Source organism: Bufo bufo, chromosome 5 (assembly GCF_905171765.1).
Source record: "Bufo bufo chromosome 5, aBufBuf1.1, whole genome shotgun sequence".
Lineage (NCBI taxonomy): Eukaryota > Metazoa > Chordata > Amphibia > Anura > Bufonidae > Bufo > Bufo bufo.
In genome coordinates, this window is record NC_053393.1 from 518,868,319 (window position 1) to 518,893,725 (window position 25,407).

General features: G+C 47.0%; 1 protein-coding gene across 3 annotated transcripts; it reads left to right on the forward strand.

The window, feature by feature from the left end:
• The first annotated feature begins 695 nt into the window (after positions 1-695).
• On the forward strand, positions 696-22,987 carry STEAP2 (STEAP2 metalloreductase). Of its 3 annotated transcripts, none has more exons than XM_040434519.1 (5): positions 696-887; positions 8,441-8,962; positions 11,865-12,392; positions 13,780-13,944; positions 18,327-22,987. In XM_040434519.1, exons 2-5 carry the CDS (start codon positions 8,474-8,476, stop codon positions 18,609-18,611), a joined length of 1,467 nt encoding a protein of 488 aa, XP_040290453.1. In that variant the 5' UTR covers positions 696-887; positions 8,441-8,473; the 3' UTR covers positions 18,612-22,987. The 3 variants fall into 3 exon arrangements, with proteins under 3 accessions (XP_040290453.1, XP_040290454.1, XP_040290455.1); XM_040434520.1 differs by lacking the exon at positions 696-887 and adding an exon at positions 903-1,086; XM_040434521.1 differs by lacking the exon at positions 696-887 and adding an exon at positions 903-1,052.
• The last annotated feature ends 2,420 nt before the right edge of the window (positions 22,988-25,407 follow it).

The window sequence follows — 25,407 nt, forward strand, 5'->3', positions numbered from 1 at the left end:
GTCATCCGCGTCCGTTTTATTCCTATCATTTGCATGGCAAACCTGTCTTAGACCTTTTTTTTACCTTCCTTTATGTCTGGTGGTCCTCCGAAAATAAAGGAAGACACATGGAAACAAAAACGGAAACGGATCACGGAACAACGGAACCCCCCCCCTGAACTGTGAACTATAGATCCAGAAGCCGCAGTATGGGAATATATGGAGGCGCTGCTGAAGTGGGGGGGCTGCTCTCAGGCGGCGGTCTGGAGTCAGGGATCCCCCTTTGTGCTCCAATATGACATATGGATAGGGGGGGCTTCATTATATAGGGGGCTGCAGGGAATTCCCAATTTCTGCTGTACCCCAGGGGCATGCCTACAGTCGAGGCCGCCCATGCGGGGCCCCAAAGAGGGCCCATTCCAAGCTGATTTCTTGATAAAATGTACTTGGGTAATGTAGATGGGAGAGGGGCCCCTGGGGGTCTCCAGTGGCTGTCAGACAGGGGTGTGATGGTGCCAGGCAGCAGCTGAAAGGGACCCTCATGTGTATCTGTGTTATGGGGCCCTCCTCCTCTGTATGGTGCAGATCCTAACGTCTGCAGGACTACAAGCCTCATCATCCCCCGTAGATCTGAATCAGGACACCTTTCCCAGTGAGGCCCTACACGGTACACTGGTGAGGAGGGGGCTTCTCCTTCTGTGCACTGGGAAGAAGCCGAGCCCCAGCCCCGGTGCCTCCTCCCAGCTCCTTCCCTCAGCAAAGCAACAGCCGCGGCGGCCGCGACAGCCAATCAGCGGGCGCCTCGCGCGCACCGTGCCTCCTCAGCCTCCGCTGCATTCCCTGCCTGGGTCACCGGCTCCGGGACCGTGAAGAGGCCGCCATGTCCCCGCAGTGCCCCGGTCACACAGGTGAGTCTGCGTCCGCCGATAGGCGTGTGAATGTACATGACATCATCATCCTCCTCATCATCATCCTGCAACGTGATTACTAATAGCAGGAAAGACGGTAATACTGAAGGGTGGCGGCGGAGCGGACACCGGGGATAATGAGCGGAGGACAGCACGTCCTGTCAGGTGAAGGCTGTACACAGAGTGATGGAGCCTATAGGTGTATATATATATACTGCAGAGAGAGAGCCCCTGGGAGAGGTGAGGGCTATCTCTATCTCTAATATCTATCTATCTATCATCTATTATCTATCTATATCTCTCTATCTATCTATCTATCTATCTATCTATCTATCTATCTATCTATCTATCTATCTATCTATCATCTATTATCTATCTATTATCTATCTATCTATCTATCTATTATCTATCTATCTATCTATCTATCTATCTATCTATCTATATCTCTCTATCTATTATCTATCTATCTATTATCTATCTATCTATCTATCTATCTATCTATCTATTATCTATCTAATATCTATCTATCTATATCTCTCTATATCTCTCTATCTATTATCTATCTATCTATTATCTATCTATCTATCTATCTATCTATCTCTCTATCTATTATCTATCTATATATCTATCTCCTATCTATCTATCTATATATCTATCTATCTATTATCTATCTATCTATCTATCTATCTATCTATCTATCTATCTATCTATCTATCTATCTATTATCTATCTATCTATCTATCTCATACCCAGTGTCGGACTGGGGTACTTAGGGCCCACCAGTGTAACTGATTCTGGGGGCCCACCTTAGGGCTCCTGCGCACACACTTATTTTTTTTCCATGTCCGTACCATTATTTTTTGTGGCCTCTATGTGAAACCATTCACTTCAATGGGGCCGCAAAAAAAACGGAAATGACTCCGTGTCTGTATGTCCGCATGGCCGTTAGTGTCGGCATTACAGACGAGGATAGGACGGTTCTATCAGAGGTCGGCTGTTCTGTTCCGCAAAATACGGAATGCACACACCCGGTATCCATGTTTTGCGGATCCGCAATATGCAGACTGCAGCAATCATGAGCACTTACAGTGATAACAGAAATATTAGAGATGAAGTATGATGACCGACACTCACAGCTAAATGCACAGACATACATCTGGCAGAATTTAGGCTATTTTCACACTTGCAGCCGCAGGGTCCGGCAGGATATTCCGGCAGGGGAACAGCCTGCCGCATCCGTGCTAACGCTAGCCCACCATGCCGCTGGATGTCCGCTGTAGTTTTTGTCCGGCGGCCTCTTGGCATGTTTGCCGTGCTGCGGCCGGACCTCCAGCCCACCCCTATTATAGTGAATGGGGCCGGAGCACGGTGGGCTAGCGTAAGCACGGATCTGGCAGGCTGTTCCCCCACTAGAATATCCTGCCGGACCCTGCTACCGCAAGTGTGAAAGTAGCCTTACACATATATGGATATCCTGCTCTTAAGGGTACTTTCACGCTAGCGTTATTCTCTTCCGGTATTGAAATCCGGTAAAGGGTCTCAATACCGGTAATAAAAAACTCATCAGTTTTATCCCAATACATTCTGAATGGAGAGAAATCCGTTCAGGATGCATCAGGATGTCTTCAGTTCCGTCCCTTGTACTGTATTTGACCGGACAAAATACCGCAGCACGCTGCAGTATTTTTTCTGACCAAAATCCTGGAACAATACCGCACTTGCAGGATCCGGCATTAATTTTCATAGAGATGTATTAATGCCGGATCCAGTACCAAGTGTTCCGGAAATTGCTCATATCTATCTATTATCTATCTATCTCAGGCATCCTCAAACTGCGGCCCTCCAGCTGTTGTAAAACTACAACTCCCACAATGCCCTGCTGTAGGCTGATACCTGTAGGCTGTTCGGGCATGCTGGGAGTTGTAGTTTTGCAACAGCTGGAGGGCCGCAGTTTGAGGATGCCTGATCTATCTCATACATATCATCTGTCTATCCATCCCAGAGTGACCCCTTAGTATTCCCCATAGCTTTGGCAGTCCTCCTCCAATTATCCTGTACTTCCTGGAGACATTATATAATATTTCCTGTATAACTTCCCGGTTGGCAGTATTCAGGGATGTCATCATGTCTAATTAGTGACTGCACCGAGCTGGTTTTGTCTTGTATCTCTTAAAGGGGTTGTGTCACTTCAGCAGGTTGCATTTATCATATAGACTGAGGAAGTTAAAGGGAACCTGTCACCTGGATTTTGTGTATAGAGCTGAGGACATGGGTTGCTAGATAGCCGCTAGCACATCCGCAATACCCAGTCCCCATAGCTCTGTGTGCTTTTATTGTGTAAAATTTTTTTGGGATACATATGCAAATTAACCTGATATGTGTCCTGTTGTCCCTGACTCATCTCAGGTTAATTTGCATATGGATCAAATCGTTTTTTTTTTTACACAATAAAAGCACACAGAGCTATGGGGACTGGGTATTGCGGATGTGCTAGCGGACATCTAGCAACCCATGGCCTCAGCTCTATACACAAAATCCCGGTGACAGGTTCCCTTTAATACAAGGCACTTACTAATGTATTGTGATTGTCCATATTGCTTCCTTTGCTGGTTGGATTCATTTTTCCTGGATGAGCAAATCTACTTTGGATGAAACATCCGAAGTTGATTCGCATAATAACACTCACTCCGTACAGTATTAGAATGTATTGGCTCCTATGAGCCAAAGTTATTACTTTGCGAAGTCTCGCAAAACTTTGCGTAATAACTTCATAAATCAATTTCTACTGTAAAAAAACATTTCCCGAACTCGAGTTCAGTTCCAAGTGGTACAAGTGGTACCTTGGAACCGAACCCGAGACTTCGCGAAGTAATAACTTCGGCTCATAGGAGCCAATACATTTTAATACTGTATGGAGTGCTCGCTCCGTACAGTATTCAAACGAATTAACACACGAAAGCTTATTTTAGTTGAAATCATCCGTTTTGATCCACTTTAGACTAATCTGTATGGGCACCTGTAATATCTTCTCACAGTCATCAGGAGGACACAAATAGCTGTAAGTCTTGAGGCTCGTTCACATTGGCTTAGTTCAGATCTGTCCCAGGAGCAAAACAACTAAAATGATGAAAGTGTCGGATCCATCACATGATGGACCCCAGCAGTGCCTCACATACCTCACTGACCACAGAGGGATCCACTGGGGCTGGTGGTGTCCAGTCTCTAGATGAGACATCCCCTCAGCACCTACAAGCTTAGATTTATTAGGTCATCTTCTGAAAACCCTAATTGTCAGGTGTCTGGTATAATTCCTCCTGTAAATTCCAACACTGTCCTGCATCCCCCACCCACACATAGAGGAAGCCTGTAAGTCCTGCCTCCCCCACCCACTCATAGGGAAAGCCTGTGAGTCCTGCCTCCCCCATCCACACATAGAGAAATCCTGTGAGTCCAGCCTCCCCCATCCACACATAGAGGAAGCCTGTGAGTCCTGCCTTCCCCATCCACACATAGAGAAAGCCTGTGAGTCCTGCCTCCCCATCCACTCATAGAGAAAGCCTGTGAGTCCTGCCTCCCCCACCCACACATAGAGGAAGCCTGTGAGTCCTGCCTTCCCCATCCACACATAGAGAAAGCCTGTGAGTCCTGTCTCCCCACCCACACATAGAGAAAGCCTGTGAGTCCTGCCTTCCCCATCCACACATAGAGAAAGCCTGTGAGTCCTGCTTCTCCCATCTGCTTTTAGAGGAAGCTTGTGAGTATGTCTTTCTCTGCTCACTCATAGAGAAAGCCTGTGAGTCCAGCTTCCTCCTCACTCTCATAGAAAAGCCTTTCAGTCCTGTGTCCCCGGCCACCCACAGAGAAAGCCTGTGAGTCCTGCTTCCCCCAGCCACTCATTGATAAAACCTGTGAGTCCTGTTTCCCCCACCCATATAGAGAAAGCCTGTGAGTCCTGTTTCCCCCACCCACATAGAGAAAGCCTGTGAGTCCTGTTTCCCCCACCCACATAGAGAAAGCCTGTGAGTCCTGACCCACCGATAGCTAAGGCCTATGAATCATTCTTACCCCCCTGTGAGTCCTGTTTTGCTACACAGAAACAGTTATTGAGAGTTCTTCCTGTATACAAACTTATATCAGAAAAGTTGACAATCACTGTTTGTGAGCTTTCTCTGTGTATGAGTGGATGCAGAAAGCAGGACTCACAGGCTTTCTCTATGAGTGGGTGAAAGAAGCAGGACTCACAGGCTTTCTCTATGAGTGGGTGAAAGAAGCAGGACTCACAGGCTTTCTCTATGAGTGGGTGAAAGAAGCAGGACTCACAGGCTTTCTCTATGAGTGGGTGAAAGAAGCAGGACTCACAGGCTTTCTCTTTGAGTTGGTGAAAGAAGCAGGACTCTGGTTTTCTCTATGGGTGGGCAGGGGGAGAAGAACCAACAGGCTTTCTCTATGAGTGGGTGGAGGACGCAGGACTCACAGGCTTTCTCTATGAGTGGGTGGAGGACGCAGGACTCACAGGCTTTCTCTATGAGTGAATGGAGGAAGCAGGACTCACAGGCTTTCTCTATGAGTGGGTGAAGGAAGCAGGACTCTGGTTTTCTCTATGGGTGGGTGGAGGAAGCAGGACTCACAGGCTTTCTCTATGAGTGGGTGAAGGAAGCAGGACTCACAGGCTTTCTCTATGAGTGAATGGAGGAAGCAGGACTCACAGGCTTTCTCTATGAGTGGGTGAAGGAAGCAGGACTCTGGTTTTCTCTATGGGTGGGTGGAGGAAGCAGGACTCACAGGCTTTCTCTATGAGTGGGTGAAGGAAGCAGGACTCACAGGCTTTCTCTACAAGTGGGTGAAGGAAGCAGGACTCACAGGCTTTCTCTATGAGTGGGTGAAGAAAGCAGGACTCACAGGCTTTCTCTATGAGTGGGTGAAGCAAGCAGGACTCATCGGCTTTCTCTACGAGTGGGTGAAGGAAGCAGGACTCACAGGCTTTCTCTTTGAGTTGGTGAAAGAAGCAGGACTCTGGTTTTCTCTATGGGTGGGCAGGGGGAGAAGAACCAACAGGCTTTCTCTATGAGTGGGTGGAGGACGCAGGACTCACAGGCTTTCTCTATGAGTGGGTGGAGGACGCAGGACTCACAGGCTTTCTCTATGAGTGAATGGAGGAAGCAGGACTCACAGGCTTTCTCTATGAGTGGGTGAAAGAAGCAGGACTCACAGGCTTTCTCTATGAGTGGGTGAAAGAAGCAGGACTCACAGGCTTTCTCTATGAGTGGGTGAAAGAAGCAGGACTCACAGGCTTTCTCTATGAGTGGGTGAAAGAAGCAGGACTCACAGGCTTTCTCTTTGAGTTGGTGAAAGAAGCAGGACTCTGGTTTTCTCTATGGGTGGGCAGGGGGAGAAGAACCAACAGGCTTTCTCTATGAGTGGGTGGAGGACGCAGGACTCACAGGCTTTCTCTATGAGTGGGTGGAGGACGCAGGACTCACAGGCTTTCTCTATGAGTGAATGGAGGACGCAGGACTCACAGGCTTTCTCTATGAGTGGGTGAAGGAAGCAGGACTCTGGTTTTCTCTATGGGTGGGTGGAGGAAGCAGGACTCACAGGCTTTCTCTATGAGTGGGTGAAGGAAGCAGGACTCACAGGCTTTCTCTATGAGTGAATGGAGGAAGCAGGACTCACAGGCTTTCTCTATGAGTGGGTGAAGGAAGCAGGACTCTGGTTTTCTCTATGGGTGGGTGGAGGAAGCAGGACTCACAGGCTTTCTCTATGAGTGGGTGAAGGAAGCAGGACTCACAGGCTTTCTCTACAAGTGGGTGAAGGAAGCAGGACTCACAGGCTTTCTCTATGAGTGGGTGAAGGAAGCAGGACTCACAGGCTTTCTCTATGAGTGGGTGAAGGAAGCAGGACTCATCGGCTTTCTCTACGAGTGGGTGAAGGAAGCAGGACTCACAGGCTTTCTCTTTGAGTTGGTGAAAGAAGCAGGACTCTGGTTTTCTCTATGGGTGGGCAGGGGGAGAAGAACCAACAGGCTTTCTCTATGAGTGGGTGGAGGACGCAGGACTCACAGGCTTTCTCTATGAGTGGGTGGAGGACGCAGGACTCACAGGCTTTCTCTATGAGTGAATGGAGGAAGCAGGACTCACAGGCTTTCTCTATGAGTGGGTGAAGGAAGCAGGACTCTGGTTTTCTCTATGGGTGGGTGGAGGAAGCAGGACTCACAGGCTTTCTCTATGAGTGGGTGAAGGAAGCAGGACTCACAGGCTTTCTCTACAAGTGGGTGAAGGAAGCAGGACTCACAGGCTTTCTCTATGAGTGGGTGAAGGAAGCAGGACTCACAGGCTTTCTCTATGAGTGGGTGAAGGAAGCAGGACTCACAGGCTTTCTCTACGAGTGGGTGAAGGAAGCAGGACTCACAGGCTTTCTCTACGAGTGGGTGAAGGAAGCAGGACTCACAGGCTTTCTCTTTGAGTTGGTGAAAGAAGCAGGACTCTGGTTTTCTCTATGGGTGGGCAGGGGGAGAAGAACCAACAGGCTTTCTCTATGAGTGGGTGGAGGACGCAGGACTCACAGGCTTTCTCTATGAGTGGGTGGAGGACGCAGGACTCACAGGCTTTCTCTATGAGTGAATGGAGGAAGCAGGACTCACAGGCTTTCTCTATGAGTGGGTGAAGGAAGCAGGACTCTGGTTTTCTCTATGGGTGGGTGGAGGAAGCAGGACTCACAGGCTTTCTCTATGAGTGGGTGAAGGAAGCAGGACTCACAGGCTTTCTCTATGAGTGAATGGAGGAAGCAGGACTCACAGGCTTTCTCTATGAGTGGGTGAAGGAAGCAGGACTCTGGTTTACTCTATGGGTGGGTGGAGGAAGCAGGACTCACAGGCTTTCTCTATGAGTGGGTGAAGGAAGCAGGACTCACAGGCTTTCTCTACAAGTGGGTGAAGGAAGCAGGACTCACAGGCTTTCTCTATGAGTGGGTGAAGGAAGCAGGACTCATCGGCTTTCTCTACGAGTGGGTGAAGGAAGCAGGACTCACAGGCTTTCTCTTTGAGTTGGTGAAAGAAGCAGGACTCTGGTTTTCTCTATGGGTGGGCAGGGGGAGAAGAACCAACAGGCTTTCTCTATGAGTGAATGGAGGAAGCAGGACTCACAGGCTTTCTCTATGAGTGGGTGAAGGAAGCAGGACTCTGGTTTTCTCTATGGGTGGGTGGAGGAAGCAGGACTCACTGGCTTTCTCTATGAGTGGGTGAAGGAAGCAGGACTCACAGGCTTTCTCCATGGATTCTGGCAGGATTGTCCCCCCTTCTATTTTATACTGCCCTCAGATAGGAGAACTAGCACATCTGCTTCAAGCTCTAACATGAAGCTGCTATAATATTAAGGAACTTCCCTAATATATTGTATTCCTCGATATATGAGCTGTCTATAATGGCCTTGTGTCTATGTAGCCATTAGTGGACATCGTCAGCCTCAGTTCTTCCATCTGACCTCACTAGACATGGACCTTACCATAGTTGCTGTATCCTCATATCTTGTATTTGAGAAATATTTTTGATTTTTCAGTTGCAAACACATAAAAGGCCTATCTCCTGAGCGATGGAATCCATCACCATGATGGGAAGTCCCAAGAACGTGAACGAGTCCTTCCTACCAAATGGAACAAATGGCATAAAGGAAGACAAAACCACCATAGGGATCCTGGGAAGTGGAGACTTTGCCAAGTCATTGACCATACGGCTTATAAGATGCGGCTATCACGTGGTTATCGGAAGCCGAGAGCCCAAGTGCGCTGCCGACTTCTTCCCTCACGTGGTAGACGTGACTCACCACGAAGACGCCATTTTGAAAGCAAACATTATATTTGTAGCAATACACCGAGAACATTACTCATCCTTGTGGGACCTGAAGCATTTGCTCAGTGGGAAAATCCTGGTGGACGTCAGCAATAACATGAGAGTGGATCAGTACCCCGAGTCCAATGCTGAGTATTTGTCGTCACTCCTCCCTGACTGCTACGTGGTCAAAGGATTCAATGTGGTTTCTGCATGGACTCTGCAGTTAGGCCCGAAAGACGCCAGCAGCCAAGTAAGTTCTGCGCCTCCATCCTTCAATGCCAGGTCATATCCATGGTTGCAGAAGGACCTTCTTGATGTTTTAACAGCTTTGGTGACATTTTTACCCATGCCATCAAAAAGTATCAGATGTCATCAGTATGAACATCAGGAAGGTCCTCCAACAGCCATGCTCCAAGAGAAGAGTGCTTACTGATAGCCATTTGTTTCATTAAAGGGCTTCTGTCACCCCACTAAACAGTTTGTTTGTTTTTTGGTTACTTATATTCCCTATACTGCGATTTATGCATACATACTGTAATTAATCATTTTGGTTCAGCAGATTATGTTAAAAACGTACTTTTAAAATATGCAAATTACCTTGCTACCAGCAAGTAGGGCGGCTACTTGCTGGTAGCAGCCGCATCCTCCTATCCTAAAGACGCCCCCTCCGCATTGTGATTGACAGGGCCAGCAGACGGGATCTTTCTCTGCTGGCCCTGTTTGCATTCAAAATCTGGCGCCTGCGCCGTACCTGTCTTCAGTCGGCACAGGCGCACTGAGAGGAGGACGCTCGCTCGGCCACTCTTTCCTCAATGCGCCTGCGCCGGGTGTAGATGTGACGTCATCGGCGCAGGCGCATTGAGGATGGAGCGGCTGAGCGAGCATCCGCCTCTCAGTGCGCCTGCGCCGACTGAAGACAGGTATGGCGCAGGCGCCAGATTTTGAATGCAAACAGGGCTAGCAGAGAAAGATCCCGTCTGCTGGCCCTGTCAATCACAATGCGGAGGGGGTGTCTTTACGATCGGAGGATGCGGCTGCTACCAGCAAGTAGCCGCCCTACTTGCTGGTAGCAAGGTAATTTGCATATTTTAAAAGTACGTTTTTAACATAATCTGCTGAACCAAAATGATTAATTACAGTATGTATGCATAAATCGCAGTATAGGGATTATAAGTACACAAAAAAAAAAACTGTTTAGTGGGGTGACAGAAGCCCTTTAAAGGGTTTATCCCATGATTAATGTAAAAAATGAAAATGAGACATCATATAGTGCAGGGATCAGCAACCTTCGGCACTCCAGCTGTGGTGAAACTACGACTCCCAGCATCACACTTGCTTGGCTGTTCTTCATAACTCCCATAGAAGTGAATGGAACATGCTGGGAGTTGTAGTTTCACAACAGCTGGAGTGCCTGACTCCTGATATATACATGACAATATCTTTCTAACAAAGCTAGAACCAGCCCTGTACCTGACATGGGTCCAGAGATCTCCCCATTCATTGCTCTGCTAGATTTATATCAAGCTGACAGCTCAGGGAAGTGTCCTTTCTGCTGCCGCTTGGGGGTGTCCTTTCTGCTGCAGTTCTCTACCTGTCACAGCTCAGGAGGCAGTTGAAGGATGGAACTGAGCATGTGCGGCCTTTTCAGTGAGCAGGACAAAGAAATAAGAAAAAAAACAGCAGGTGGCGCTATACAGATACATTTTATTGAATAGCTTAGTGGCTGTGCTAAATTTTTTATTACATGTAATTACAAAAGTATTCAGATCCAGGTGCTGGTTTGAAAAATGTAGAATATTTTTTGTAGGACAACCCCTTTAACTTTTTACCAAACACTATATGATTGTTTTTTACAGGGCCGTTTAGGAGACTTTTTCAGATGTGCTACATTTTCCCGATACTCAGGCTGTTGTCCTTATCTAGGACCATGGTCCTTAGGTCTTCCAGCCCCTTAGACACAGCCTCTACGTTCTCTGACAGTAGGAGGGGGCTCCTTCTGCAGTCCATCGGCACTCTGTGACACGATCATGGTGTTCTGGGGATCTAACAAACAAGTTACCAGGACCTACAGAGTAAAATTAAAGGGGTTTTCCAATTTGCATCAACATCCTTAAAGGGGTCGTCTCTCACTTCAGCAAGTGGCATTTACCATGTAGAGAAAGTTAATACAAGGCGCTTACTAATGTATTGTGATTGTCCATATTGCCTCCTTGGGTTGCTTGGTTCACTTTTCCATCACAGTATACACTGCTCGTTTCTATGGTTACGACCACCCTGCAATTCATCAGCGGTGGTCGTGCTTGCATATTGCCTCCTCGCACAGCGCCGTACATTGTATAGTGGCCGTGCTTGGTATTGCGGCCCCCAGGCCCTACAGCACGTGACTGATGAACTTCACTAGGAAGAGGCCTCAGCCCTCACCGCAGACTTTTCAAACAGCCGATTGGTCAGACCCCCGCCGATCAGATATTGATGAACTATCCTGCGAATAGGCCATCGATATCAAAATCCCGGAAAACCCCTTTAATATTTATAGAGTCAGGAGAAAGCAGCCCTCTGTGCGGAGCCTGGGAGAGTTGACAGCTCTTTTGGGGGTCTGGGAGGTCTCCACTTTTTCCGGGGGTCCTCTGTTCAGGATCCTCATCTCTTGGCCAGAGCAGAGAGAGTGGTTACAAAGACCATCTCTTGCTCTGGAGGACCCGTCCTGTCCTGCGTTATACAGGCAGTCCATTCCTTTAAATGGACACTGTGTAATGCTTGATTTGCCCTGTGGTGGCGCTGCAGGGAAACTGAACACATGTCTATACCATACATAACCCCATTAGGTGGCAAACTGAAGCCTAGTGACTACTTAACCTGCAATTGTGGTTCATTAAAGGGGTTGTCCACGGAGAAAAAATCATTAGAAAGGGTTCAGAGTAGGATAAAAAAGGGTATACTCACCCATCCCTCGATGCTCCCATTCTGATGCCTTTAGAAACCCTGAGGCAGAGTCCAGCGGGGAGGGCCTGGTAAGCACTGGAACAGGAGCGGTGGGGATCGGTGATGATTAGCATCCCTATTTTTATGTTTTTTATGCCGCTTGAGCGTCCCCACCTCCCCCCACGGACAGAAACCCCTATAATATATATTTTTTTTCTTTTTTACCGCAGGTCTATATTTGCAGCAATAACGTCCAGGCTCGGCATCACGTTATCGAACTCGCTCGCCAGATGAATTTCATCCCAATTGACATGGGGGCGTTATCGTCATCCAGAGAGATCGAGAACCTGCCTCTGCGCCTCTTCACCCCCTGGAAGGGCCCGGTGGTCATCGCCATCAGCCTGGCTACTTTCTTCTTCGTCTATTCTTTCATCCGAGACATTATTCATCCGTACTTTAAAAACCAGCAGAGTGACTTCTACAAGATCCCCATCGAGATCGTCAATAAGACTTTGCCTGTGGTCGCCATCACTCTGCTGTCCTTGGTGTACCTGGCCGGGCTCCTGGCGGCCGCTCACCAGCTGTACTATGGCACAAAGTATAGACGGTTCCCCCCCTGGCTGGAGAATTGGCTCCAGTGTAGAAAACAGCTGGGTCTCCTCAGCTTCTTCTTTGCGGTCGTGCATGTTGTGTACAGCATGTGCCTGCCCATGAGGAGGTCGGAGCGCTACTCCTTCCTCAATACGGCGTATCAGCAGGTGAGGTGGCAGTGCCATACATGTAAGGGCTCGTCTATGCCAGGGCCATATATTTGTTTTACACAGGTAGGAATGGATCCCAGCCGGTAGAAATCTTCCCTTAGGCTTTCCTTTTTTGTGGATACGAAAACTTCAAAAAGTGGATGCAGACCTGGATACGGTTTACAAGTGCAGAAAAAGCTACTTAACCCGTTAAGGACCGCAAATTTTAAATGAATGGCACGTGGTCCTGGGCTTGAAGGGGTTTCCAGGATTCAGCCCCTTTTTACTTAAAGGGGTATTCCAGTTATGTTAAAGGGTTATTCCTATCAGACAATGGGGGATATACTAGCAATATGCCCCCATTGTCTGTGATGGAAATACCCCTTTAAGATATCCTATTTCCAGGATGGGGGATAACTATCAGATCAGTAGGGGTCCTACTGCTGGGACCGCCACTGATCATGAGAATGGGGACCCCATACACCTTGGAGCTCCCGATAGAGCAGATGCTCCATTTATTACTTTGCGGTAAGCATTGTACTCGGATATCTCCGGAGCGCCAATAGAAATGAATCTAGTGGCTGCACTCATGCCTGACTGGCTGCTCTGTCCATTTTCGGGGGCTTCACGGTGTTTATGGTCCCCGATCTCGTGATCAGTGGGGGTCCTCCCAACCGTAGGACTCCCACTGATCTTATAATTATACCCTTTCCTGTGGATAGAGGATAACATAATCAGAATACCCCTGAGTATGTGGTACCTAATGAAAAAATCACACCCACCTGCTCCCAGTAGGTCTGGTCTAGCACCCTGGCTCCATTGGGCACTCTTACGGTCCCTGGCTTGCTTACTTCGAGGGCTGTGGTACAGACTGGATCACTTCTGCGACTTGTCAGCGCTGAGGCCAGTCATTGGCTGCAGCAGAGAACATGACCCCACCTGTATCCCTGCTGGAAGCAAACAAGCCGGGGACCTGAAGATTGCTGAATGGAGCCATGGCGCTGGACCAGAGGGGCGAGGAGCAGGTGAGTATGAGAAGAGCGTTAACTTCTTTGTAAAATCAGAGGCTCTAGGTGGAGGATACAGAAGGGCGGGGGGCAGCAGCCTTCAGCCCAGCTTTCTAGCTGTTGTACAACTCCCATCATGCACACTTGATCGGCTGTTCTTAGTACTTCCATAGAAGTGAGTAGAGCATGATGGGAGATGTAATTTCACAACCATAGGGGGGGCGGCCAGTGGTTGCTGACCCCTGCAGTAGGGACTCATAGTATTAGTGTCATACCTGCACATGAGGCCTTAGCAGTGCTGTGTACAGTATATATATATATATGCGGCTTCTCTTAGGGAGACGTCACGATACGTTCCGATTGATTACTTTAATTCATGTTTCTCACCCTGTTCCCAGGTTCACGGTAATGTGGGGAACTCCTGGAATGAAGAAGAAGTGTGGAGAGTGGAAATGTATATCTCCTTTGGTATAATGAGCCTGGGCCTCCTCTCCTTGCTGGCCGTCACCTCCATCCCGTCTGTCAATAGTGCCTTAAACTGGCGGGAGTTCAGCTTCATTCAGGTACTAAGCGATGAAAAATGACGGACGTGGAAACATACGACTACAGCTTGTTAAGGGCAGAGGATGTTCAATCTGTACTTGGTTATGCCAAGTTTGCAAGTTATGCCCTCATCCACTAACTCAGGGATGGCCAACCTGAGGCTCTCCAGCTGTTGCAAAACTACAACTCTCAGCATGCCCAGACTGACTACAGCAGGGCATGGTGGGAGTTGTAGTTATACAACAGCTGGAGAGCGGCAGGTTGGCCATCCCTGCACTAACTGATCGCTGGGGGTCTGACCACTGGGACCCCAACCGATCCCGAGAATGGGAGTCCCGTTCCCCTGATCTGATGGAGCGGCAGGTCAAGCATGCTCCCTGCCGCTGCATTCATTCTAGGGGGCCGCCAGAAATAGCTGAGCGCTGTACTCGGCTATCTCCACCAGGTGGGATAACTTGCCAACCCCATTACTACCTTTCTAGTATACTCTGTGCTTCAATTTCTCATCATTTGTAAGATCTCTGCTTGCTGACAGTAAATGAAAACATTCATATTTACATCAAGAGGCTCAAAACCCTAACCCATCATAAGATAAGACTTTTCACAGCTGAAGATTTGCTTTAATTGCTTACAATTCATACAGCCCCACAGTGTGGACTCCAGGTTGATACATTTTTAGCCTGCACTGATACATTGTAGCAAACTATCAGGGCCGGAGAGAGATTTGCGCTGCTGACGCATTTAGTTCACAGAGGGATGAGGTCACTGGATGCAATGGAGACAAATTAAGCAATAGAGCTCATGCACACGGCTATGCACCCTGCTTATTATCAGCCCATTGGCATATTGGGGGTTAATTTATAAAGACCGGCGTTTTAATGACCCCTGCGCTGGCGTTGGATCTGCCGAAGTTATGTAGAAGCGCCGGTCTCTACATAACTTCGGGGCATCCACTGCTGGTGTAAATGTATGGCTACTTTCACACTAGCGTTTTAGTTTTCCGGTATTGAGATCCGTCATAGGGGCTCTATACCGGAAAAAAAACGCTTCAGTTTTGTCCCCATTCATTGTCAATGGGAACAAAATTGAACTGAACAAAACAGAGCGCTCCAGAATGCATTCCGTTCCGTTTAGTTGCGTTCTCATACCGGAGAGCAAACCGCAACATGTTATAGTTTGCTTTCCGTCCTGGGATGCGGAGCAAGACGGATCCAGCATGACCCCCGATGCAAGTCAATGGGGACGGATCCGTTTTCTCTGACACAATAGATCCGTCCACGCCCACACCACCCCCTTTTTTTAGACCTGGTGTAAGCGGGGAAAAGTAGAAGATTGCAAATAACTTTTGTGCCGCAATCTGCGACAGATATATGCGTATATCAGTGCGTAAATGACCCCCTTTGTGTCCCGCTATATGGTGCCTCCATGATACAACATGCAAAGGAGCACGACACTGCTGGTTTCACAGATACTCAGCACGCCTCAGAGGTTACGTGGCGGCACAGTATGGGCCCGTAGCAATCTATCAGCGCTTTGTCACAGATCCCGCACAGCCGTACACATGAGCCGAAATTACATAAAATTAGGAACTTTGATAGCATTTATGTTTTGTGAAAAATCCAGTACATTAAAAAAAAACACATTATATAATGGATGATAATATAAAATGCTGTAGTCTGTTGGGGACGGGTTCTGTATCATTCATGTCTGACCGCAGCTGGGGGATGGGTTCTCGCTTCTGTGTTTGAATGGGAGTCCTACTGGTAGGGTCCGTTCACACATACAGCTGTCTAAATGGTCCCTAACTCTTTCTATGGCCTAGATCACCAGGGATGCTGACACTATTACCTTTACTTCCGTAGACCACCAGGCATACAGACCTTAACCCCTTCACTGCCCTAGACCACTAGAGATACAGAGGCTTAGAGGCATCATTAGGGCCTCTACACCAGGGCCCATGAGCCTTTTGCTATTCCCCCGGATTACTCCTTTAAATATTTTATTGTCTAGCCTGACATATCCTGGTGACAGAGTCTCTTTAATATTAATGATTCAGTTTGGATTCCTTACATTTAACAACCAGCACCTACAATTTTAATTAATTTAACCGGGATTTTCTGTCTCTTAGTACCACATGGATCAAATTAGTGCACTCATAAAAACTAAAGTGCCTTTTAATCCTTACATCAACACATACCTTGGCGTGGCTTTGGTTTGCTGTAACATTCGTACGTCATGTCTCAGACTACTTTCACACTGGCGTTTTGGCTTACCGTTCGCGAGATCCGTTCAGGGCTCTCACAAGCGGTCCAAAACGGATCTGTTTTGCCCTAATGCCCTCTGAATGGAAAAGGATCCGCTCAGAATGCATCAGTTCGCCTCCGTTCAGTCTCCATTCCGCTCTGGAGGCCGCCTGCAGCGTTTGACAAAACTGAGTCAATGGGGACGGATCCGTTTTCTCTGACACAGTCTGGCACAATAGAAAACGGATCCGTCCTCCATTGACTTTCAATGGAGTTCATGACGGATCCGTCTGGGCTATGTTACAGATAATACAAACGGATGCATGCGGTTGTATTATTGTAACGGATCCGTTTTTGCAGATCCATGACGGATCCGCCCCAAAACGTGAGTGTGAAAGTATCCTCAGTTTCCTTCCTTAAAGGGGTATTCTGGTGTAAGAAAATAAAGGACATGTATTGTGTAATAAAAAGCTATGAAATCTACTGGCAACAAAAAGTGGAGGCTCCCATTCGTTGACCGCAAGCAGGACGTATCACATGGAGTTGCATGCTGGAGAAATCTAGGATTCGCAATCAGGGCTTCCATATAATACACCATTCATTTCCTCCGTTTCTTGCAGCATGCCAGAGAAACTGGAGAGGACAGATAAAAATCCTCCATTAAGTTAAGACCCACAGAGAATGCTGAGCAGCAAAATGAAATTATTGATAGCGAGCGATAAATCTGAAACCCAAGCTGCGGCAATAGCAATCTAACACCGCCCGTGATGTGTAGTATGCCCAGGAAGGGAGAAGAGGACAAGAATGGTAGTGGCGGTAATGATGAGGGTGGTTGTGCATGGATGGGCGGATGCACCCTTGTTCCCTCTGTGCGCACCCTGGATTTGAGGAGTCTTTCTGCCTGACGGTGGTTCGAGGTGCCCTTGGTGTTGGGGAGTGCAAGTCAGGGTCCCCGAATATTGCAGCCATGCAGGTGTCGGTGCACCCAATGATAAGGCAGGTAACAGATGATCTGTTTTAATGGCAACTTCAATAGTTCACAATACGCGTATTAGCAGAGGTAGGGACTGTACTTATCACATACGTGTTACATAGATAGCTTTCCCAAGGCTATGTATAGGGGGTTCAATCAGAATAAAGTTCCCCTTTGCGTCTATCTAGATATCCTGCACAATCTTCCCCAGTTCGGACAAGGGGTGCAATATCTCTCTTTATATCTGTAATTCAGGTGCAAATTCTCTCTCTCAATATTATAATATTATATGATATATAATATTATTATTATTAAATATTTGCTTTTCTTAAAATACAAATCTACAAGTACCCAGCTGTGGAGGTCGTTTTCCAACAGATGGACAGTCTGTCTCCTTAATATGATGAGGTGTCTTCAGCTTCTCCCCCCAACCACAATGCAGCAGGCAGATATATGTTACCTTTCAATGGCTTGTATTCTCCAGCACTCTCCATTTGCGATGGCCGCTAAACTTTCTGTTGTATCCAGCAGTTATTTCTCTCAGGGGCTGCTCTTTATTCAGAGATTTCCTGCTGCTCTCTCACTTATCGCCTACACACAACTGAACTGCTTCTCGCTAGAGGAAGGGAAGGGGCCAGCCCACACCTAGCGATTATTACTAAGGGGCTGGCTGATAAGGTATCTCCTTACTGCCCCTACACACAGCGCACAATTTACATTACATTAACCCCTTATGCAGTGGGCCGCTGTCACGCTGCGTATGGAGCTCTAACTCAGAGCCTAAAGGCTATGTCCACCTTCACATCCAAGTTTTTATATTGCTTCAGTGTTTCTAAAATGAAGAAAAGAAGCAACTTTGCAAATAGTCTTCATTAAATATTTCCTATTGTTTTGCTTCCACAGCTGTTGCAGACTTATGCATCTCCATGGTAACAGACAACATACAAACCTTGTGTAGTCTGATCCTATAGTCATGCTCTCTTTTGTATGTCTTCTCTGCATTGAGAATATTCGCTGGACCTAAGGGGCAGATAGAAGGGAGTATGACTGCTCCGACTACACAGGATTTTGTTTACTGTCTGTTACCATGGAGACACACGGGCTGGCATAGCTACTGTAGACAAATTTTGTAAGACAATTGACTATTTAAGTTTCTTACAATCTTAATGTTTTTGTTTCCCTCAAGTCCACTCTTGGATACGTCGCCTTGTTGATCAGCATCTTCCATGTTTTGATATACGGCTGGAAGAGGGCCTTCGAAGAAGAGTATTACCGCTTTTACACCCCTCCAAACTTTGTCTTAGCGCTAATCCTGCCCACAATAGTAATCCTTGGAAAGATCGTGTTACTCTGCCCGTGCGTCAGCAAAAAGTTACGACGGATTAAAAGAGGCTGGGAGAAGAGTCACTTCAAGGTGAATCCGAGCAGCACCGCGGCACACATATCTCCTGAGAGAGTGACGGTGATGTGACGAGACACGTACTTCTTATACCGTCAGCCAGCAGGGGGCATAAAGATAGTAGGAAATAATGCAGCAGACATTGCTACTGTTCCCTCATTTTTGTATTCATCCATACCAGCTATAGTTAAAGGGAGGCTGTCAGCAGTTTTGACCATGTTCAATAGCTGACAGAGGAGAGCAGGGCAAACAGAACTTTTGCGAAGCATTTATGACAAGGGGTAGTGTAAATATGAAGTTTTCTGCTCCTGCAAGTGTGGAGGGGGTGGAGCTTTACAGCCCCTCCCCTCTGCTGTGAGTGACAGCTGTAGCATCCAAACAGGAGACCAGTCTATCTGTCATCCAGCAGAGGGGAGGAGCAGTGAAAGAGCTCAATGCAGAGAGCGCTTCACAGTGAAACTCCTAGAGACTTGTAGGAGCAGAATCTGGCAGAATAAAATGTAATATTCCCCCTACTCCTGATGAGAAAAGCTCCGCAAAAGGCATATTTGTCCTGCTTCCCCCACCACTACCTAGTGCTGCCAGCAGTTTAGCATAGTCAGAACTGCTGACAGAATCCATTTAAAGAGTTCCTCATGTATTGGAAGCAGTGATTTCATGTGATCCATTAATGTACAGATGTAGCAGAGCTGAATATTTAAATGATTGGAGCTACTTAGGACCCATTGTGAGAGGGGGCCCAGCACTGAACTGCTACTTCTAATTACCAACTTGCTTATACCGTTTTTGCAGCCACTAGGGGGAGCTTACTGCAAAGACATTGTACAGGTCTCATTTAGGTGGCGACATGTGGCCCAACATGAAGATTGCGATGTTGCACTGCGGCAATGGGGTCGCAGTGTGACACACGACATGCAGGGACTGAGACACAGCAATTGCAAAAAAAAATTCAACACAGTTCGAATTTTCATTGCAAGTCTCATGTGACTCTCATAGACCAAAGGGCAAGTTGCATACGACTGCGAATCGCCTGCAACTTTTCTACAGATAGGCTGTCTATTTTACAACCGAGTCACAGCTCTAAAATAGTCGCATGGCAGCAAGTTGTAGACAAGTCGGCCAAATGTTTTTGGTTGCGTGACTTTTCAGAGATAAAGATTCAATACAAGCAAAACAAATTCATATGCGTTGAGCTCCCCCTAGTGGCGCCTGTGGCCAACAAGAGATTCATCACTGAAAGGGGTTGTCATGAAGACAACTTTTGTCCATATGGCCTATTAGGGCATATGGACATCATAGAGACCTCATGTGACCCTTTTCTATGGGCCAGAATGGAGAATCCAGCTGTACAAGCAGCTCCAATTCTGGTGGACTCGAGATGTCCTTGTGTTACAACGGGGCTCACCATCTAAGTTCCCTATCAGTATGTCTATGGAGTGTGGGAGGAAACCGGAGAACCCGAGAGAAACCCACGCAAACACGGGGAGAACATACAAACTCTGTGCACATGTTGTCCTTGGTCAGATTTGAATCCAGGTCTGTAGCGCTGTAGTGCTAACCACTGAGCCGCCGTGCTGTCCTCTAAATGGCTACCGAGCAATCTTACATTTCCCCTGCAGAAATGCCAGGTGAACCCGACAGTGGTCGGCTGATCACCCCTGGGGGGGCTGCAATGTGTCCCTGATGAGACAGCCCCTTTAATTCTAGGACTGTGTGAGGGAGTTAGGTCATTTGGAGCTCTATGTCTGAAAATCAGACCTGTAACCCTATAAAGATGTTAGAAAATCACAGTGGACCTTAATATGAATAGAACGGTCGTACATTTGCTGGAGCTGGTGGGTTGGGCCCATTCTGAGTTGTTTTATGTGTGTGGTCATGAGCCCTTAGGATTATTCCACTGCTGTTGACTGACCCACATGGCGGGTTGCTAACTGGGGCCATATATTGGGATGTTCATCATGCATAAAGCATAAGTAAAGCCTCAGACAGTGGAAGGCGGCTGGTATAGCTTTGTATTAGCTACACGTTCATGCCTCATCGATGAAGGCATCTGGGTAACTCAGCTCTGCTACATCTGGTATTTTGCCAACGTATAGACTGTGTCCTCTTTAATTGTGGTTCATGGCCCCCACGGTGATGTTACTAGTGCAATATTAGATTCAGATTCCTGATGCATCCTCTATAGGAATGAATGGGAAAGGTCCGCTACTAGTAAGGTACAGTATTCTGTATGTATGTATGTACTTTTTAATTCATTTCTATGGAGTTGTTCTAGACCAGAGGCCTAAACCCATAGGATCACTGCCTCCTTTGTATATAAGAAACGGCCCAGTCTTTAGTCCCAGCTTAAAATGTAGAAATACCCAGTGCGTTCCGTCAACTGTGCGCACAGAAAATGTGTCTGATATAGATTTGCAACACTGGACAAAAAGAACGTGCAGTGGAGCCCTCTGGTGGCAGCGCCGATACTGTACCTTTGCATCTGCAGTTCTAAAGCCAAGATGTCATCATCCGCGTATTACCACAGTCCTGTGTAGTATAGAGTTTCCATAACGGCGTCATCATGTGGCAATAACATTTTAACAGATCACCCCCCCCCACCCACCCACCCACTTCCCAAAATAAAAAATGCACTCGTAAATATGGATCCCAGTCGTCCTATTCCATGAAATTGGAAATGTTCAGCCCTTTTTTAGTTATATCTATTAGGATGCATTTACGCAAGATGTTTTATGACCATGCGGGCAAAAAACATATGGTAACTCTTTCCTGTTATTTTAATAAACAGAGGTGCGTCTTATAGGCCAAAAAATACGGTACATGAAAAGAGGCGATTCGCCTATACAAGTCACACGGGCGAAAACCGCATTGAAAAACTGCGGAAATTCACAAGAGGCCAGACAGGGAAACCTGTGCAGGGCGTCCCTCTCCAGAGATTGGACCCGTGGGTTATTGGAAGAAAACAGGGGGTGGCCAACAAGCACCACGTCCTCCGCTCCCAGGTGGTGTGGGTGTAGAAGCACTAGAAGGAGACCCCCGACCTCTGCGTATATCCAGAAATTTGCCAGAAGATAAGAATTGGAGGACTCTCCACTATATTTAATGGTGATTTTTTTATTTTATTTTTTGGGGGGGGGGGATATTCAGGACTTTTCTGTGTTTTCGTGCAGTGTTAAACCTCTTATATGGTGTTACAGGGATTTCAGTATCAAAGTGTACAGTGTTTTGTATTTGCAGTAATTCATCGGAACATCCGCTTTCTAGTGACGTTGGGTTTTTCATTTTTATAAGAAATTTAAATCTCTCTTAGGAAAAGTAATGTAAAATGCAGACCATGAGCTAAAAAATGGTAGAGGGGTTTTTACCACCATAGACATTTACAGTATATTCACAGGATTTGCCGCACTTTTTAGGTTAGAGTGGAGCTCAACTGCTAAGGCTGTGTTCACATCATGTTTTTGTCCCATGTTTAACGTATACATATGACCAGCCCCTAAGGGTGCCACTTGTCCGGAGAAATCGGGGTCCCTTGACCAGAGGTTGGTGTCACCCCAGGTCCTGGAGTCTAAGGTGGCTCATAAGGTCCGTTTTCCCAGACCAGTAATTTGAAAGTCGTTGGCAGTTGATAGTCCTGTTACAGATTTTGGATTGTAGCCCAATTAAAGGGTTATTTCCGAGTTTAAAAATTGGTCCAAAAAGGGGAATGGCATAAAATAACAAAGTACCTATTAGTCACCTGATAAATCCCCTAGCGTTCCAGCACCACCCGCTATGCAGCTCCTCGCTCCCCTTTGTTAAAGTAGCTGCAGGGATGGCATACCGAAATACTGACCTGACCGCTGCAGCCAATCATTGGTATGAAAGTCAGCGATTGGCTGCAGCGATCACATGGGTATGCAAACTTGTCATCTTTGCGGTCAAGCAAAAAAAGACCGGGACCACCAGAGCATTAGTGCTTGAATAGCGGGGAATTTATCAGAGGAGTAATAGGTCATTTTACATCATTTCTCCGCCTCCTTTCCAACATTTTTTTTTCAACTTGGAAGCCCCCTTTAAGCCTCTGTCCTTGGTGCTATCTTTCACATCTAGACAGTGAATGGCCAGATAGCTACTGTATGTGTATCTGCAGCAGTCTCCATTTAAGTCTATGGGAGTTATGGAAACAACTGAGCAAGCTTGGCCTGACTGTCTCCATAACTCCCATAGACTTGAATGCAGAGCGCCCCACCTCGGCTGCAGTCTCCTCTCAGGCGACGGAACACCCGATAAATGTCTATGGTAGGGGAACCCCTTGTGTCCCGTTGCACCATCACATGGATATTCATTCTGCACGTGTGCCAATACATACTGTTACAGTAGTTCATATAGATGTAGAGAAATGTAGGCATCAGGCGCAGGCCGACCTTCTCCTGTTTGTATTGATTTCCTTAATAAAACAATAATTTGTGGTTTCTTCATTTACTGAATGCTGTTCAGAAGTAAGTAAAAAAAACAAGTATAATGTAAGCAGCTAAATGTAGGCGAGATTACATTTCCGCTGTCAGGTCCTCGGCTTGGAAATCCCTATATACAAAGCTCAATGCTGTGATCCTTATACCAGACGGTAAAGATAGCCGGGCACACTCGGGAAATACTATAGCTATTTCACCCAACTCCACCATAAACACTCAACTCGTTCAGCCATACGTGTATATTTCAAGAGGCCACCACTAGAAAGTTTGGCAGTGGCTTATGTCAGGCAGACATTCCACATGTCCAAAAGACGGAAGGCCCCATACCCATTAAGATAGTCGAAAGATCAGGATGACATCAGCAGGTTCAGCCAAATTATATTTTATGCGTATGGTTAGCTTTAGCAAAAATTCTAAGCATTCTGAGTCTTTGAGCATCCACTAGGCAAATCAAATTCAATGTTCTAGCTCAGACATGGCCAACCTGCGGCTCTCCAGCTGTTGTAAAACCACAACTCCCACCATGCCCTGCTGTAGGATAATAGATGTAGGCAGTCTGGGCATGCTGGGAGTTGTAGTTTTGCAACAACTGGAGAGCCCCAGCTTGGCCATCCCTGTTCTAGCTCATCAGCCCATGTAAATGAGCCTTGAAGCTGTTTCCAACCAATAACAGCTGCCTGTGCTTGAACTGGGCTGGAGTCTGCACACGGCCAGCGACATGCATGCTGCTGCACAGAGCGCGGCCTGTCTCCTCTCCTGGGCCTTTTCCTGCTTTCGACCTGTATCTGAGGCTCAAAGGATTATGCCAGTATATAACAGTTACTAGAACCAGCCATGTGCCTCACATCGAACCAGACCCCCATTCATTGTTCCAAAAGTGTCCTTTCTCAGGGAGTGTGTCCTTTCTGCTGCAGCTCATGCCCTGTAACTGCCAACAGAAGATAGGCTCTGGCGATAGCTGAATATATAAACTGAGCGTTTGTGACCACCTCAGTGAGGTGGACAAGAAATAAGGAAAAGGTGGCGCCGTACAGATACATTTTATTGGGGCTACGGTATATAGAATTTTTAATTACATGCAATTACAAAAGTATTTAGATCCATTTGCTGGATATTTTTCATGGCACAACCTCTTTAACAGTATCCTGCCCACAATTTGGAAATAGCTATTGCTAGTTATGATATGGGTTCACCTTCCATCGAGATCCCTGGGCAAGGCTTCATTGGACATGAGGTTGCGGAGCTACAGACAGTGATTTCTACTATCATGCCGGCAGACAGAAGCTGGATAACGGGGTTAGGGGGGTGGCTAACAATTTAATCATGGCGTTTCTCAGTGATTGCAGGAAAACCACATTATTTCAGAAATATAGACATTTTGTTACAAGTCAGTTGTCAAACTTCACGTTTTTAGGATTAAAAAAAACTGCAATTTTGCTACAATGCTTTAGGCTACTTTCACATTTGCGGCAGTGTGATCCGGCGGGCAGTTCCGTCGTCGGAACTGCCCGCCCGATCTGCCGCTGACTGAAAGCATTTGTGAGACGGATCCGGGTGCGGATCCGTCTCACAAATGCATTGCAAGGACGGATCCGTCTCTCCGCTTGTCATGCGGACCGACGGATCCGTCTTGTACATTTTTTCACATTTTTACCGATCTGCGCATGAGCATGCTGGAGCGACGGATCCGGCATTCCGGTATTCTGAATGCCGGATCCGGCGCCAATTCATTCCTATGGGAAAAAATCCCGGATCCGGCGTTCAGGCAAGTCTTCAGTTTTTTGGGCCGGAGATAAAACCGTAGCATGCTGCGGTTTTCTCTTTTGCCTGATCAGTCAAAACGACTGAACTGAAGACATCCTGATGCATCCTGAACGGATTGCTCTCCATTCAGAATGCATGGGGATATGCCTGATCAGTTCTTTTCCGGTATAGAGCCCCTAGGACGGAACTCTATGCCGGAAAAGAAAAACGCAAGTGTGAAAGTAGCCTTAGTCAGAATATGTTTTTTTCAATCATCTCGTTTGCACAATAGTGGAATTTTTTTCTATTTTACCCCAATATTGCATCATTTTCCAGTAACTTCTGATCCAACAGGATATTGCACATCTGGAAGCCAAAGTAAATAGTTGACGCATTCAATGTGTCATGCATCTCCTTACTGGAAACAGCAAATATCCTGGTGTTGTTGTGCCAAGAAGACCTTCAGCCTCAAGGTTAACAGACCCTGTTCCAGTCCATTAAGCAGTTGGTATATTTTTGTCTTTTACTTTAAGAGATGAGCTGGTGACGCTCCACTGAACTCTACTTAAGCTTATCTATTGGCAAATGTCCTGGCCACAAATAAGCCAGGTCAGCTCAGCTGGGCAAAGTTTAATGCACTCTCTGCAGATATCAATGGGCGTTGACACGTCAAT

Excerpts from the sequence above, each read along its gene's own strand:
- STEAP2 (XM_040434519.1), top strand. The coding sequence starts at position 8,474 with ATGGAATCCATCACCATGATGGGAAGTCCCAAGAACGTGAACGAGTCC. Across the intron at positions 12,393-13,779 it reads TCAATACGGCGTATCAGCAG|GTTCACGGTAATGTGGGGAA; the intron begins GTGAGGTGGCAG and ends CCCTGTTCCCAG. Across the intron at positions 13,945-18,326 it reads GGGAGTTCAGCTTCATTCAG|TCCACTCTTGGATACGTCGC; the intron begins GTACTAAGCGAT and ends GTTTCCCTCAAG.